General features: G+C 50.7%; 2 protein-coding genes across 2 annotated transcripts; both read right to left on the reverse strand.

Annotated features, from left to right (window-relative positions):
• Positions 1–6,535: 6,535 nt before the first annotated feature.
• On the reverse strand, positions 6,536–9,729 carry LOC124695841 (sugar transport protein MST2-like). The gene is made up of 5 exons (XM_047228652.1): positions 9,394–9,729; positions 8,833–9,161; positions 8,456–8,748; positions 7,101–7,440; positions 6,536–7,024 (listed from the first exon to the last, which is right to left on the reverse strand). The coding sequence occupies exons 1-5, from the start codon at positions 9,515–9,517 to the stop codon at positions 6,536–6,538; spliced, it is 1,575 nt and encodes a 524-aa protein (XP_047084608.1). The 5' UTR covers positions 9,518–9,729.
• Positions 9,730–9,824: 95 nt separating this feature from the next.
• On the reverse strand, positions 9,825–12,442 carry LOC124702729 (30S ribosomal protein S5-like). Its single transcript, XM_047234887.1, has 2 exons — positions 11,639–12,442; positions 9,825–10,303 (listed from the first exon to the last, which is right to left on the reverse strand). Exons 1-2 carry the CDS (start codon positions 12,373–12,375, stop codon positions 10,054–10,056), a joined length of 987 nt encoding a protein of 328 aa, XP_047090843.1. The 5' UTR covers positions 12,376–12,442; the 3' UTR covers positions 9,825–10,053.
• Between the last annotated feature and the right edge of the window lie 2,766 nt (positions 12,443–15,208).

Below are 15,208 nucleotides of genomic sequence, written 5' to 3' on the forward strand. Positions count from 1 at the left end.
TAGCGTGGCTTTCTCATACACAATCGTGAGATTAAACGTAACATGTGAGATTAAACGTGCATGCCTCTCTCATATACAATCCTGAGATTAAACGGCTGGGTGTGTTGTTACACATACATGCAGATGTCCAGGCATTCCCCGCACTGAAGTAGGTAAATCAGAACAACAATCAACAGCCAATAAAAATGCACTATCCCCAATCCTAATCATAAACAAAAATGCAGAGAGTAATGCACGCAAACCCCTCCCAATTCCCAAACCAGGCATGAGCCACCCAGGAACCCACCCGCACTCGATGAACACGCCGCATAGATGACCGACAATGTGAGACACCAGAAAATCGCCAACGAAAAAACCACAACTGACACAGCCGACCGCCAAAATCTCTCCATGCCAAGCCACAAATAGCCATGGCGGCCAGTGTGCTCCTCCACAATCCACAGTGGAACGTGCCACCAAACACCCCCAAATCCTCAACAGAGCACACCAATTGTGGAGCTTCAAACAAAAAATTGGTCGGGCCAAGCTAGAGCAAAGCCTTCTATAGGCCTGAATATATCTCTCAAGCAAAATAAACCGTACATGGGTTCGATTTGACCATCTGGCATGGAGTTGCATGCTAGAAAATCAGCTTTCCGATCGAATATGCTTTGAAATCTTCAATGCCATCTCCATACATGTATTTCTTCAGAATTCTCTACTGAGAATTTGAGTTTTGAGATGATACGTGAATTGAAATTGGATGAAAGTAAGTTACAGTCGCAGCAAAATTAGAGGAGTCGGTGTGCCATGCTCCTTCCCTATGGGCTGGGTCGCCGGCTCGCTGCTGCTAGTGGTTAGCTGCCTACTGTCTTCGGTTTGGGGGCTGGGCCTGGACATGCTCGTCGGGTCGCCACCGCTAATCGCTGCTGGAGGCTCGCCCTTAACCAGATCGAGGCTGTTGGTGCAGTATTGCTGAACCGCCGTGCTGTTGACCCCATCTCCCGGCGATCCGGCGCACACTACAGAAAACTAAAAACGAAGCAAGCACAGAGCGACAGCAGCCGGTGACCCGCGACACTGCAACCCTCCTCCACATTGAAGAAAGATGCAAAAATAAAAGACAGGGGAACGAACCAGAGGTGGGAACAGGGAGACCCCGGCCAGCCCAGACAGCCGCGGCGGGCATGCCACCGGCGAGGCACAGCGAGAACGACCGAGCAACAGAGAGGCAGGCGGCCGAACAGCGAGAAATCAGCGCAAGGCTGAAGGGAAACCGCCGCCACAGTCGACGCCTCCACCCCACAATCGAAACCACGAGGTGAATAATAGTTCAATCAGCCAGCCCGATGGTCAACGACACAATCAAACCGACCTAAGAATTAGGCTGACAGGTAGCCCAACAAAAAAAAACCCCCACGCGATGCGCGCCCAACGAGCGCCACGTCTGGAGCGCAAGCACGAACGCAACGATCCACACGTAGGGCCCGCGATAGTGACATGCCGAACGCCCACAGGCGCTGCCAACCCTGGGAGTTAGGGCATCTCCAACCGGGCGATCCAAACGGACGCGCTGGGCAGTCCGTTTTGGCCGTTTGCGTGGCCGCCTGGACGCGCGGCCAGCGCCCCGCGTCCGCGTGTCCGTTTGGGTCGCACGCGGCGCCCAACGCGGCGACCCAAGGAGACGCCACGTGGTTCGTCTTCGTTGCGCGGCGCTGCGCCATGGCATGCCTCGACGGGACAGCCATGGTGGGCGGTGGAACGCGCGGGAAAGATCCCGCGCGCACCAAGGTTCCCGCGCGTGAAAACGCCATTGGCGCGAGCTCGCGCCCAAGTTTCCCGCCAGACCGCCGGCTATAAAGACGGCGGCGGTCTCACGCGGACCGCATCACCGTTCTCTCCACCTCCACCTTCTCCGGCGCCATGCCGCGCACCCTCGCAGGCCACATGGGCCAAGCTCTCCTCGCCGCCGGGCCGGGTTCCCGCGGACGGAGGAGGAGGAGCGCGCGGACTCGTGGTGGGTCGCCGACGACGAGGCGCTCCGCGTCGGCTGCCGAGGCGGCGGCAAAGAAGGCCGGTGACGCGGAGATGGGGGAGGCGGCCGCGGAGGGCTGGCACGAGACCGCGGACGGGCTGGTACGAGGCCGCGGAGGAGGGGCGGCCGCCGCGGAGGAGCCCGTCGCCGGGGAGGACCTCGCGGCCGGCGAACATCAACGCCGCCATCGAGGAGCGTCTCGCCGACCTCACGCGCGTGACGAAGGAGCACGAGGGCATGCGGCGGGCCGGCCGCCGCCGCTAGGCGACCTCCTCGGCCGGAAGAACGAGTTGCTCGCTATGCGAGCAGCCCGTCACCTCATCCGGATGCCGTCGCCCGAGCGGCGCGCGCCGGGAGGATGCTGGAGTCGGCGGAGCGCGGCCGGCAAGAGCGCATGCGCCGGCGGCGAGGAGAACCACGAGGCCCGGGCCCCCGCCCGCGTCCGTCCGGAGGCGCGCACCGCCGTGGAACGCGCCGCTCTGCGGGGAGGTGGAGCTATGCGGGAAGCGGATGATTCCGCCGCAGGAGGCGGAGCGCGAGCGCGCCCGAGGTGCGCGAACGGAAAGGAGGAGGATGATGGCCTCCGTCCAAGCTGCCGAAGCCCGCGCCTCCGCCGACGCTCGCGCCGCCGCCGACGCGCCACCCAGCCCGTAAGCTGGAGTGGAATCCTCACACGTACAGGCCGCCCGCGTCGAGTGAAATCCACGGCCCCGACGGTGAGCCGGCGAGGTGTCGCCGGCGAGCCGCCGGCCCCGTACGTATTTAGGATAGAAGTAGTACCTACCAAAAAAATGTAATGAATCTCTTTAATGAAAATAATTTTTTATGCCTATGACACGCGGGCCAGGGGCGGATAAGGGGCGGACGCGAGCGACCGGCCTTTCGCGTCCGCGGCCACGCAAACCCGGCCAAGATTTGGGCCGGGTTTGCGTCTCCGGACGCCGCGGGCATCCGTTTTAGGGCATCTCCAACCGGGCGACCCATCCCGCGCCCGCGCGTCCGGATGGGTCCAGCCGGACAAAAACCCGGCCGCCGCGCGGACCCATCCCTAAAACGGATGGCCGCGGCGTCCGGGATGACCCAAACCCGGCCCAAATCTTGGACGAGTTTGCGTGGCCGCGGACGCGAAAGGCTGGTCGCTCGCGTCCTCCCCTTGTCCGCCCATGGCCCGCCTGTCTGCCTCCCAAAACAGAAACACTCCACTGTACTCCCAAAACCTAGAGATGGCCGACGAAGCGACTGCCGCCGCCACCGCCACCACCGCCACCATCGGAGAGGAGGCACTCGCTCGCGGCCGTTGCCGCTCCTGCCGTGGAGGCGGCTCTGAACCGGACGCTCCGGTGGTCCCGGAGCCCGGGCCGCCGACGAAGAAGGCGAAGCCCGAGCTCACCGCGGAGCGAGAGGGCGATGGAGAGCAAGAAGCGGGGGACCGGCGCAGGGCGTTCGATCAACGGAAGAAGGAGGCCGCCGCCGCGGAGGAGCGAGCCGCGGGCAGCGGAGCAGCTCCTCGAACTCCAAACGGCGGCGAAGAACACTCTCCTTCAAGAGCAGCGAGGCGCAGGCCATGCTCTCTTACGGCCACGCGGCGCTCGGCCGGCCACATGATCATCCCCGGCACCGGCGCGGCCTCGGGGGGAGCTCGGCCTCGTCCGTGACCCGGCCCCTTCCTCCAAGGTCAACTGCCCCACCGACTGCCCCGTTTGGGCACGAAATGGGGGCACATTCAGGGCGGCACGCGTACCAGTCACGGGATGGGTCACCGGAGGTGGGCGAGTCCATGACGGGGCCGTCACCTTCGTCCATTGACCTGAACCGTGCGCCGGCGAACTCCAAAGGCCCCAAGAACACGGGAGCAGCTGCGATGGCCGGTGCACGCAACCTGTTCGACGATTTGTCGGCCGCGCGCGCGCAGTCACCATCCACCGTGCGGGCCCCTCCGTCTTTCGCGCGGACAATACCGACGACCACCGCCATATCCTTCGACACAGCAGGCTCCCCAGCCACCTCCCATTGACACACAGGAGGGCACAACTGCCTGTCCCGGCAGCATAAACATCGAGGAGGAGCCGTTATTCGGTGAGGGCCTCACACAAGCCGCAGCTGCACAAGCTAGAGCTCGCCGGGTAAGCAAACGAACCGCCAACTACACGGAGAAGGAGGACAAGGTGCTCGTCCAAGGATGGTTGACATCGGGCAAGATGCGTTGACAGGTGCCGAGCAGAAGGGGACCGCATTCTGGTGCCGGATCTATGAATACTTCCATGAACATCGCAAATATGGACAGGAGCCATTTGAGAGCGACCGCAGCGAAATATCGCTAAAAAAGAGGTGGGGAGCAATTCAAACGGAATGCAACAAGTTCCAGGCGGCGTATGATCACGCGAAGCGGATCCCCGTTAGTGGCATGGGTGTGAAGGACTTGGTATGATTCTTAACCTCAACTTATTCATCCGATGTTTGCACATATGTTTATCGTTGTTGTCTCGCTTTGCTCTAGGTGTGGCGAGCTTTGAAATTGAGTTAGACAATCTCAATTGTAATTTTTATATTTTTCTCAAACTATGGCACATTTTATTTGATTTATCATGGTACATTTGATAATATTTTATGCTATTTGATATTATTTTATGTTTGTTATATATTATTCTATGTTTATGAGATATTATTCTATGTTTGTTAGACATTGTTTATAAGGATCTGTGCAGATGGCCTATTTCCCAAAGAAATAGGCCAAATGGCCAAATGGGTGGCCGCTGCGTTGGGCGCAGCGTGCAACCCAAACGGACGCGCGGACGCGGGGCTCCGTCCGCGCGTCCCCTCGGCCACGCAAACGGCCCAAAACGGACGGCCCAGCGCGTCCGTTTGGGTCGCCCGGTTGGAGGTGCCCTTAGGGATACGCTGGGCACGGTCGCTAGATAGTATAGTCCTCTAGAAAAAAGGGTGTGACTAATTCTCAATTACCTAATTAATTTACATTGAAGTGATTTTATTTTTGTGCAAGTAGTTATATCTCACTTGCAACCTTATGTGATTCGCATGACACCGTCGCTACATAGCAGTCTTTTGGGAAAAAAAGCAAAAAAAGGTGTGACTAATTCTCAGTCAACTGATCAGTTAAGTGATGTTATCCTTTTGCAAGTAGTTACTCCTATATCTCACTTGCAACCTCATGTGTAACTGAAAAAATATCGATTGCAACTTAGCCAGTTTTCTTTTCTCAGCCGGAATTTCCGATATCTCAGCGGAAACCGGTACCGAGAATAATAATACCACACAAAAATTTCCGGTATTCAAATAATTTTCCCTTTTTTTTTTTGATAAGTTTTGGATGAAATAGTAAACTAGCTTGGAAATCTCGGTCGGTACGGCCGGTATTTCCAAAATACCAGAAATACCAATATCCACTCATATTCTTTGTCTACCGAGAAAACAAACCTTATACGAATCACAACGCAATCCTTTAATTTAGAAGTCAACCGAGAACGAAGCTAATTCTCAGTTGATTGAGAATTAGCAAAACCTTTGAGGAAAAATGTGATATTTTGTTTGCTTCAGGGAATCTGTGGGAAACCGGTTTTCCTCCATATTGAGATAACTGTATGATACAAAATAGATTTTTTCAATAAAGAAATACTGATACTCGTATAATTTACTTGGGCATTCGTAGAAAAAAGATTCTTTTCCTCTCAGCCGCCGCCCTAACCCTAGCCGCCTCCAGTTCATCCTCCTCCATAGATTGGTTCCCCCTCCTCCGGTCGGCTTCGCCGGCGTCAGGAGGAGTGAGGAACCCGATCTATGCGTGGAGTTTCGAATAAAAGTATTCTTTTCATTAGATTATGTTAGGATTTTGGTAGCCGCCTTCTTGTTGGTTTCCCCTCAATGGAGATGGCATCGTCTGCAATAAGTGATCTTCGGTCTTTCGTTCGGCGACGAGATCTTCTTCCCGGCGTCAATGGTGGTGTTGAACAATCACAATTTTATAGGTATGAGTCTTCGGATCTAGCTTCGCCAGATCGATTTGGGATCTTTTGTCGTTGTTGCCGCGAGGAGGATTATCCTCGCAGTTTTTGTCCCGGCTGCTACATCCTCGACAATGGTGATTCGTACTTTCGGCTCTCCATCGACGACGACAAAGCTAGTTGGTTATTATTCCCTGATATACTGGTGTTGGTACTCTTGCCGATGTTGTATGATTGCTTTAATGGTTGCGTGCGTGCACGCAGCTTTGGCATTGCGGCTCAAAAAATTATGGGAGAACTTTCGTCGGTATCTACAGGTCTATGGTTCGTTATCTATTTTTGGCTGTTTTCAGAAGAGTACAAGATTGTGTTCTGGAAGAGGAAAGAAATTGAAGACCTCGAAGATTTGTTACTATCTTTTAGACTTTATTTTGTAATCTTTGAAGGGCTCTACCATGTACTATTTACTACTATGAATATATGTGGTAGTGATTGTCAAAAAAAAAAAATTACTTGGGCATTCGTAGAAACATGGATCGGGTTAACTACAATCCATATACTATTAGACAATCGTTTGATTGAGCTTGCCAGTGGCAACGTCTACTTCGTGGTGTCCAACTTGGACATGGCTATCCGGGTCAGCGACGAAGCTGCCCCAGAACCAGTGCGTCGTCCACACCACGGCCATTTTCTCAATTGGCACGTTCTTGGTCTCCGGTAGGAAAAGCACGACAAACGCCGTCATCAGGAGCACCCATCCACCGAAGAAGTAGAAAAGGCCGGACCTCATGTGGCAGAGCATCGGAAGGAAGGCCTGCGCGACGGCGAAGGTGCAGAGCATGTTCACCGCCACGTTGATGCCCTGCCCCGCCGGCCGGATCTCCAGAGGGAAGATCTCGCTGGGCACGAGTATGCCGAGCGGCCCCCACGACCAGGCGAAGCCGGCGACGTAGACGCAGATGAACACAAGTATGGATGCGGCAAATGTCGTCGGAACGCCTCCGCCGCCGTTCCTATGGAACATCACGCCAATCAGCGCTCCGATGATGACCTGTGACAGTCACAGAATCTTGTGAACGTTTGTTAATAGTCAGAGAGGCGTGTAAGTTTATGTGATTGTGAACTACCTGACACACAAACATCTGGGCTCCGCCCTGGAGGAAGAGCTTGCGCCGGCCGAGCCTGTCCACCGTGGCGATGGACACGAACGTCGCGACGATGTTGACCAGCCCCGTGATGACGGCGGTCATGAGCGCCGCGTCCCCTCCTAGCCCGATGGTCTTGAACAGCACGGGCGCGTAGAACATGATGACGTTGATGCCGGTCAGCTGCTGGAAGAAGGGGATGAGGACGGCCATGGTGAGCTGCGGGCGGTACCTGCGCTCCAAGATGTCGCGCCACGGCCGTTTGACGGTGTCAGACACCTCCGTGGCCGCTGCGAGGTCGCCGTACTCGTCGGCGACGTCGCTCGTGCCGCTACGTTGCACGGATACGGCCCAAAACTGACGTATCAGGGGTCGGATACGATCGGATACGGGGATACGCGGATACGGCGCCGGATACGTATCCCAGCCGTATCAGCCAATTTTTCGTTAAAAAAATTAATAAAATAAATCGGATACGTGAGGGATACACTGGGATACGTTACGGATACGAAAATACCCTATCGTGGACGAGTCAACGCATAAAGCGACATCACGGCAGCCCTTCGCTCGCTCGTCCTTTCACCTCCTGATCGTATCATCTCCAGACCTAGGGTCTCTGCCGCCGCCGCCTCACCGAGTCACGGGGGGCACACAAACTGATCGCCGGCGGCCTGCGTTGCCTCACCGGAGAAGGGATCCAGCCGTGGAGCATCCCCCTCCGCCGCCTGCCGCTGGAATACGCAGGTAAGGTACGTTTAGCCTCCTCTCCGTGATCCCATCTCCACTTCTCTGTTCTCTGATTCTTCTGAAATTTGAATATGCATCCTAGCATAGCTGTCCGTGCCTTACATAGCTACTTCCGTTTCTTGTAGTTTAGCATTTAGCAATGGCCAACTCGAATCCGGAGTCCAGATGTTAGATGCTGTCCGTGTGATTCCTCAAAATGATGATCCAAAGTGGCCCAACACGATTTTGGGACATCGGAGGAGACACCCATGATATGTTTGGTGGTGGTGCAGATTTTCTTCAAGAAGTTGTGCTCTCACTAGATGAAAAAGAGCTAGATGCACTGATAGATGATCTTCAAACCTTGGAGAATGAAGCCGACTAGATGAACGAGAGCTATATGCTAGATGATCTTGGAAGCCTTGGAGAATAGAGCTGCGCGAAAATTAGCAATATTTTTTTTCGAGAATACAATTAGCAATATATATATATATATATTAATGTTTATTATACATATATAAACGTATCCCCGTATCCGTGTTTTCGGAAAATTGCCGTATCGCGGTATCGCCGTATCCGTATCCGTATCCGTATCGCCGTATCCGGGCTACATAGTCGTGCCGCGGATGCGACGGAGGACTCTTTGCGCCTGCTCGTGGTGACCACGGCTGATGAGCGAGTTGGGCGTGTCGGGAAGGAACAGCGAGCCAACGGTGATGATGCCGGCCGGGACGGCGGCGAGGCCGAGGCTCACACGCCAGCCCCAGCCGCCTCTGATCTTGGCGGCGCCGTAGTTGACCAGATTGGCAGAGAAGATGCCGACGGTGATCATTAGCTGCAGCCCGATGTTCAGCGTGCCCCGGAGGCGGGGAGGTGCCATCTCCGACAGATAAATTGGAATGGACTGCAACGGACATGCAACACAGAGACCTCATTATTCGATTGCAAACGCAGCCATAACGGACGGAGAATTCTGTTCTGAACCTACCAATCCGGCGAAGCCGACGCCGACTCCCAGGAGAATGCGACCAACGATGAGCATGGCGACGTTCTGCGCGGCGGCATTGAGGGCCGCGCCGGCGAGGAACGACACCCCACCGGCGAACATGCACCATTTCCGGCCGAAGGAGCGAGCGACGGAAGCGACGAAGAAAGAGGCGACGAGGGCGGCGAGGTACAGCGACGAAGTGAACGCAGTCAGCAGCTGGCTGTCGAACTTGCAGTACTGGCTGCTGCTGCTGCCATGCGCCATCTGCTCCTTGTGGTACACCGAAGGGAAGAATTTCTCCAAGAACGTGTCCATGGATGTCACACCACCTGTTTGATTTCCATGGACAGTTGCGTTAGTGTATTCGAGAGAGACTATGCTTACGTTAGTGCAAAACAGAGATTCACCCGTTTGGAAAAAGCAGAGATTAACATCTCATAACTTTACTAAGTATATCGTGCACATCATGCTCTTCTCTCTGATTCTTTTTTTGCCATGACACACTAATGCAAACTGACAAGTGACATCTCACTGAATGGAAAGCGATGAAACTGGAGTTACCGGAGATGCCGATGTCATAGCCGACGATCAGGCCGCCGGTGGCAGCAACGGCGCAGGTGACGAAGACGTAGAGCGTCAGTTTCCCGGGGTACTCCTTAGCGTTTCTGGCGACCGAAGCTGCCATGGCGCGTGAAGGGATGACCGGGTACTGACTACAGACTAGCGAGGAGGGGGATACATTGGCAATTTGGTGGATGTTCAAGTCAAACTATCCCTGTCATAATACCCCACTGTACTGCTCCTGAACATGGACAGGATGAGTCATGACTGGATGGGGTAATGTGGCGGCTTACGACTCCGGCTCTCTTAGCTTTGGAGACTTCTGAAACCAAAATCATAAAAACGGCAAATAAGAAAAAATTTAATGCTAAGAAGCACGGCTGCACGTTTTGGAAAAATCAGGGGCACACTCTTATAACACATTTTACTCAGAAGCCAATTGTAACAATTTTGTTGATTTGCTCCAGTGATGTACAAATAGAAGGAAGCTACATATATTGGTAGACCAGCTTAACTTTCTGCGATTTCCAGAGTAGATTAGAGAAGAAAATCTTGAAGAAGGGTTGTCCCGATAGATAGATACAACTGAAAACGAACTCAACAAATACAGCAGAAGAAAGAAAAGTATTCCGTGAGGCAGCTGAAGCCTCGTTTGTCTGATCATTTCCACAGCTCCTCCATTGGCAGGCCGCGCTCTGCAGCAACGTCTGAGAACTGTCTCATCATCTGGGTCGCCTTCACGGTAGCTCTTGCGTTGTTGAGGAGGTTCTTGCTTCGCAACTGCTTCCCCAGAGCATTTTCAACTCCAGCCATCTCCAGCACAACCCTCACTGCTCCACCTGCAGTGACACCAGATCCAGGGCAAGCAGGCCGCAGCAGGACAGTCGCTGCTCCATAGTTGGCCTCAGCTCTGTTTGTGGCACAGGAATAAACAAAGAGGAAATGATTCTAAGATTTGCAAAAAACATGTAACCTAAATAGAGCGAGTTGTTCGATAGGAAGAGGAGAAAACGTTCATAATACTCAATGGAGCACAATTCATGTTAAGCAGCAATCAAATAAGAATTATTTGACATGTGCTTACAGTATTATCAATTTGAAACACATTCTGGTGTATGTTCAGGATGCTGGATATGATCCTAACAAATGTTATTTGATGAGTGCAACAATGTCATCACATGTGAGGAAACTAGTAGAGAAAAGAAAAACTATAGATGGGCTGTTTATTGGGGTAATCATAGAAAGCATTTTTGAGAAAATAAAATTACTCCAGCATCACAGAGTACGAAATGACACCACAATTTATGATAGAGACAGAAATTTCAAATAAGCAATCCTGAAGGTTTACTACTGGCTCAGCCAATTCAAAACACATGTAGCAAAGCAAGTTAAGACTAACTAACTAAAATTGAGTTCATATTCAATATTTGAGTTTTCAAAATTATTGTAAAAAAAATTCTAACTCATTCAATGACAGATGGAAGATAAACAGTATTTTTTTCTAACATGGTTTCAATGATGACTCATAAAAGGAAGCTATATTTTACTGTGTCAATATTTAACACCAGCTAGGAATAATCCTCGGTAACAACGCAATTCATGATAGACCAGAGCAACTGAAGTAAGCTATAGCGAAGGACTAAAATTGGCTGGCTCATCCAAACAAGAACATTGAGAACACAAACATAAAATCAGTAATTAATTCGAGGTTGAGTTTGGCTTTCATTATTCTGTGCTTTCAGATTCTTGTTTAACAGCAAGATAATAATCATTATTAAGCTCATCCATAAAATCTATACCAATATAAAGATACGAGTTGAGTGGGATACTCTCCATCTCAACCATCAAAAATATTTATGCTAATTTCATAATTCCAATCCAATGGTTATGCCTGAAGTTTGACTCCGCTAATAGCTCTTATTTGAATATAAGGTTTAGTCGCAGGCTGAATGCTTTCATTGCAACATATATCAGATGCATGCACGGCTTAATTAACACTTGCCAACATGTGCATTGCACATAAGCAATTGCGCGCTAGTTTGAGCAAATGACAGTAACTCAATGAATCACCATTAGCTCTACATATAGAAGAAAAATGCCCATGCTGGTTAGTTTTAGATTGCTGGACTGTCCAAGATTTACACCCGGCTACTTATAACAAAAGAAAATTGGTGGAGCATATTAGCACATCCACCTGGCATGTAATTGAAGAACAAAGCTCAAGTAGTGTAGCTATGTGACTGACCTGTGCGGGAATGTGCAGTACTTGGTTAGTGGCACCGTAACGAGATTGCGGCGGCCATTCATAGCAGCCTTTGTGATGGCCTCTGAGACTTCCTTGGCCTTGCCGACGCCGACACCAACGTGCCCCTTCATGTCCCCGACAATGACAAGGGCGCGGTAAGAGAGCTGCCTCCCACCCTTGACGACCTTGGTGACTCTGCTGACCTGCACGACGCGCTCGCTGAAGTCGTCGTTGGGGCGCTGGTCCCGGTCCATGTCGACCGGGTCCACGACCTGCACCTCGAACACATTGTTCCCCATCAGCGACTCGCCGCTGAATGCCGGCCCGTACATAGCCTCGTAGGCCGCCGCCACGTCCTCCGGTGATTCGGGGGGAAGCTCGTCGAACGGAGCCGGCTCAATGTAGCCCTCCGGTGGTGCCGCGAACTGGAACCCTGAGGATGACACCGCCTCCGGCTGCGGCTTCTCGTCGTCCTCGTCCCCCTCCACCTCATCCCCGGAGGCGGCTTCCGAGGAATCCTCCGCGTCCCCTTCCACGTCTTCTTGCTCGGAGGCGGAGCCGTCCCAAGATGAGGACTTGGGGACAGGAAGCACAAGGCGGCGGGAGGTGGAGGAGAGGAAGGGTTTGGGGCAGAGGCGGATGCGGATGCGCTGTGGAAGGGAGGAGAAGAGTGCGGGGACAACGGGGGCCGCGGGGGAGGTTGTGGCCATGGCCATGGCTGTGGCGGTGGTGGCCATTTTGGGAGGCTCTCGGGGTGATGCTCCGGCGAGGGAGAGAAAGTGCGGGGGTCACCGTGGGAGCTGCTCGGCTCGGCTTATCCCCTTTTGTTATCCATCCTCGCTGCATCCGGGCTGGGCTGGGCTGCAGTCATAGGTCAGCCGCTCTTGTTTTCTCAGGCAACCTGCTGCAGGCTCTGGGGGCAACCGGCCTGGCCCAGTTACTAATTTCAGACGCAACAGGTGTACTTTTTGGCGACCTCGGTCTGAAGCCTTAACTGTATTGGCCAGCCCATTCTTGGACATCCTTTTCTTCTTTTTTTATTTTCACATCACTAGACACGGGCAAATACTATACACGACTAAGTCGGCGCGTACAACAAACCCTATACACCGACCCTCTGCGGGGCATGGGACTGGGCCATATATCGCATATATAGGTTTTTCTGTTTGTTGTTGGTTTTCCGTCTTTTTCTGTTTTTTGTTGGTTTTTCGGGTTTTCTTTTCTATTTTCCATTTTTCTCTTGTGTTTTCTTTTTTTTTGTGTTTCTTTTTATCGTTCTAGTTTTATGTTTAAATATACTTTTTGAAGAAAATTAAATTTGGAAAATGTTCAAAATGAAAAAATCATTTTGAAATTTGAACAATTTTAAAAATTGCACAAATTTTAGTTTTAATTTTTTCCTAAATTTGAACAACTTCTGGATTTCCAAAACAATTTTGAATTTTGAACAATTTTTAAATTTTAAAAATTTCAAATTTCAAATGATTTTTGAATTTTCAAAAAAATTAAAATCGTTCATTCATAAATTTATATATAAGAGAATTTTGAAAAATTTAAAAACAGAAAACATTACTTTTCAAAAACAGAACTGTAAACAAAAAAGAAAAAAAAACATTTATCTGATGGGTCGTGGCCCATTTAACAGCCGCTAGGTCGGAGGGGTGTGCAGCATCCCGTCCGTGCCGACCCGGTCGACATATAGCACATCCCGGCGCATACCGCGTGCGGTACGGGCTGGCCAGTTCGGGTGTTGGTCGTAGTTTTGAATCGTTTTGTCTGTTGCGTTTTTTCTTTTCTTTTTTTGTTTTTTGTTTCTATTTTAGAAATTGTTCAAATCTAAAACATATACGAATTTGAAAATTGGTCAAATCTAAAAAAAAGTTTGAATTTGAAAAAAAATCAAATATGAAAATGTTCAGAATTTTTTTAAAAAATGTTTAGATCTAAAAAAATCAAATCTGAAAAATATTCAAATTTGAAATTCGTTCAAATCTGAAAAATGTTCAGATTTTCAGAAATGATTGACTTTTTGAAAATGTTCAAATTTGAAAATTGTTGAAATCTGAAAAATATTTAAATTCTAAATTTATTCAATCTAAAAAATGGACAAATTTTAGAAACATTCAAATATGAAAAATGTTCAGATTTTAAAAATAATTTACTTTTATAAAATGTTCAAATTTGAAAAATATTTAAATCTAAAAAATACTCTGATTTTTTTAAAAGGATTTCTTTTTTTAAGAAACAACACAAATAATGAAAAGGGAAAAACGTCTTACCTGATGTTCGGCCGCGACCCAGTTAGTAACTGGAGCACGCGTGAGGGTGAAAGAACATTTCCCGCCCTTTTGGGTTTTGTGTGTTTGATGTCAACACTAGGTATATATTTATGTGTGTTGATGTAGACAGGTACAAGTGTTCGGAATATATTTTTGTTCAGCGAGATGGTCTGCTCGTTATGATGTTCTCGAAGGGTTTTTACTTCAGCGGAAGTTCGGCCCCGCAGTCGGAACTTCCGCCCGGTATGTTCCCGCAGAGGCCCCGTCGGCGCAGTTGTTGATGGCTGTTTTTGTTCCCTGGCCGGAAGTTCCGACGCGAGTGGCCGGAAGTTCCGGCCAGCGGAACTTCCGCGCAACTTCCGAGCAAGTTCCGAAATCTGGAATTGTGGCTCGGTATAGTCCGATGAAGGTTTTCGCGCAATCCGGACCTTGGCCGAACTTCCGGTCACCGGAAGTTCCGCCCTAGTTCCGCCCAATCTTTTGTTGACCAGGTCATCCGACGAAGAATCTTCCGGCGGAAGTTCCGGCTCTTCCGGCCGTACTTCGGTGCCGGCCCAAACTTCCGGCCACCCCGGCCGGAACTTCCGTGTTAGTGGATTTCGCCACAACGGTCGGATCCGAGAGCTCCAATCATATAAATAGCTCTCTTCTCCAAAGGGACAAGTTGCTCAATCATTGCAAGAAAAATCTGCCAAGCTTCACCACCATTAGAGCCACCTCAAGAACACAAGATTTGCAAGATCTCCTTCCTCCCCCAACCAAAGCTCTTGATCTTTGGAGATTCGAAGGAGAAGACACCGATCTACATCCTCACCGAAGCGTTCTTCATTTCCCCTCATTTGTTTGAGGGATCTCATGCTAGTGTTCCTATTTGGTTCCCTAGTTGATTTGTGTTGATGTGTTGTTGTTGATTGTTGTATTGTTACGGATTTGGGAGCCTCCAATTCAGTTGTGGATGTGTGCCCCAAGAACCTTGTAAAGGCCCGGTTTCCGCCTTGAGGAAATCCCTTAGTGGACGTGGGCTAGGCCTTTGTGGCGTTGCTCACTGGAGATCTGAGTGAAGCCTTCGTGGCTGTTGGTTTGGCTTTCGTAGCAACCACACTCCTCCAAACGTAGACGTACCTTCTTGCAAAGGAAGGGAACTACAGCAGCATCCTTAGCGTTTATTGTTCATAGAGGCTGACATGTGGGACCCGTGAGCCAGCAGCGTCCTCAACGTTTTAAAGGCGGCAGGAGATCGAAATAAAATATAAGCCAAAAATCATTTGGTAAACAAAATCCAATAAAAGAA

Source organism: Lolium rigidum, chromosome 3 (assembly GCF_022539505.1).
Source record: "Lolium rigidum isolate FL_2022 chromosome 3, APGP_CSIRO_Lrig_0.1, whole genome shotgun sequence".
Lineage (NCBI taxonomy): Eukaryota > Viridiplantae > Streptophyta > Magnoliopsida > Poales > Poaceae > Lolium > Lolium rigidum.

Coding starts and splice junctions, on each gene's coding strand:
- LOC124702729 (XM_047234887.1), bottom strand. CDS start 12,375: ATGGCCACCACCGCCACAGCCATGGCCATGGCCACAACCTCCCCCGCG. Junction 10,304..11,638: donor TACTGCACATTCCCGCACAG/GTCAGTCACATA, acceptor TGCCACAAACAG/AGCTGAGGCCAACTATGGAG.
- LOC124695841 (XM_047228652.1), bottom strand. CDS start 9,517: ATGGCAGCTTCGGTCGCCAGAAACGCTAAGGAGTACCCCGGGAAACTG. Junction 8,749..8,832: donor GCGTCGGCTTCGCCGGATTG/GTAGGTTCAGAA, acceptor TGTCCGTTGCAG/TCCATTCCAATTTATCTGTC. Junction 7,025..7,100: donor CCCAGATGTTTGTGTGTCAG/GTAGTTCACAAT, acceptor TGACTGTCACAG/GTCATCATCGGAGCGCTGAT.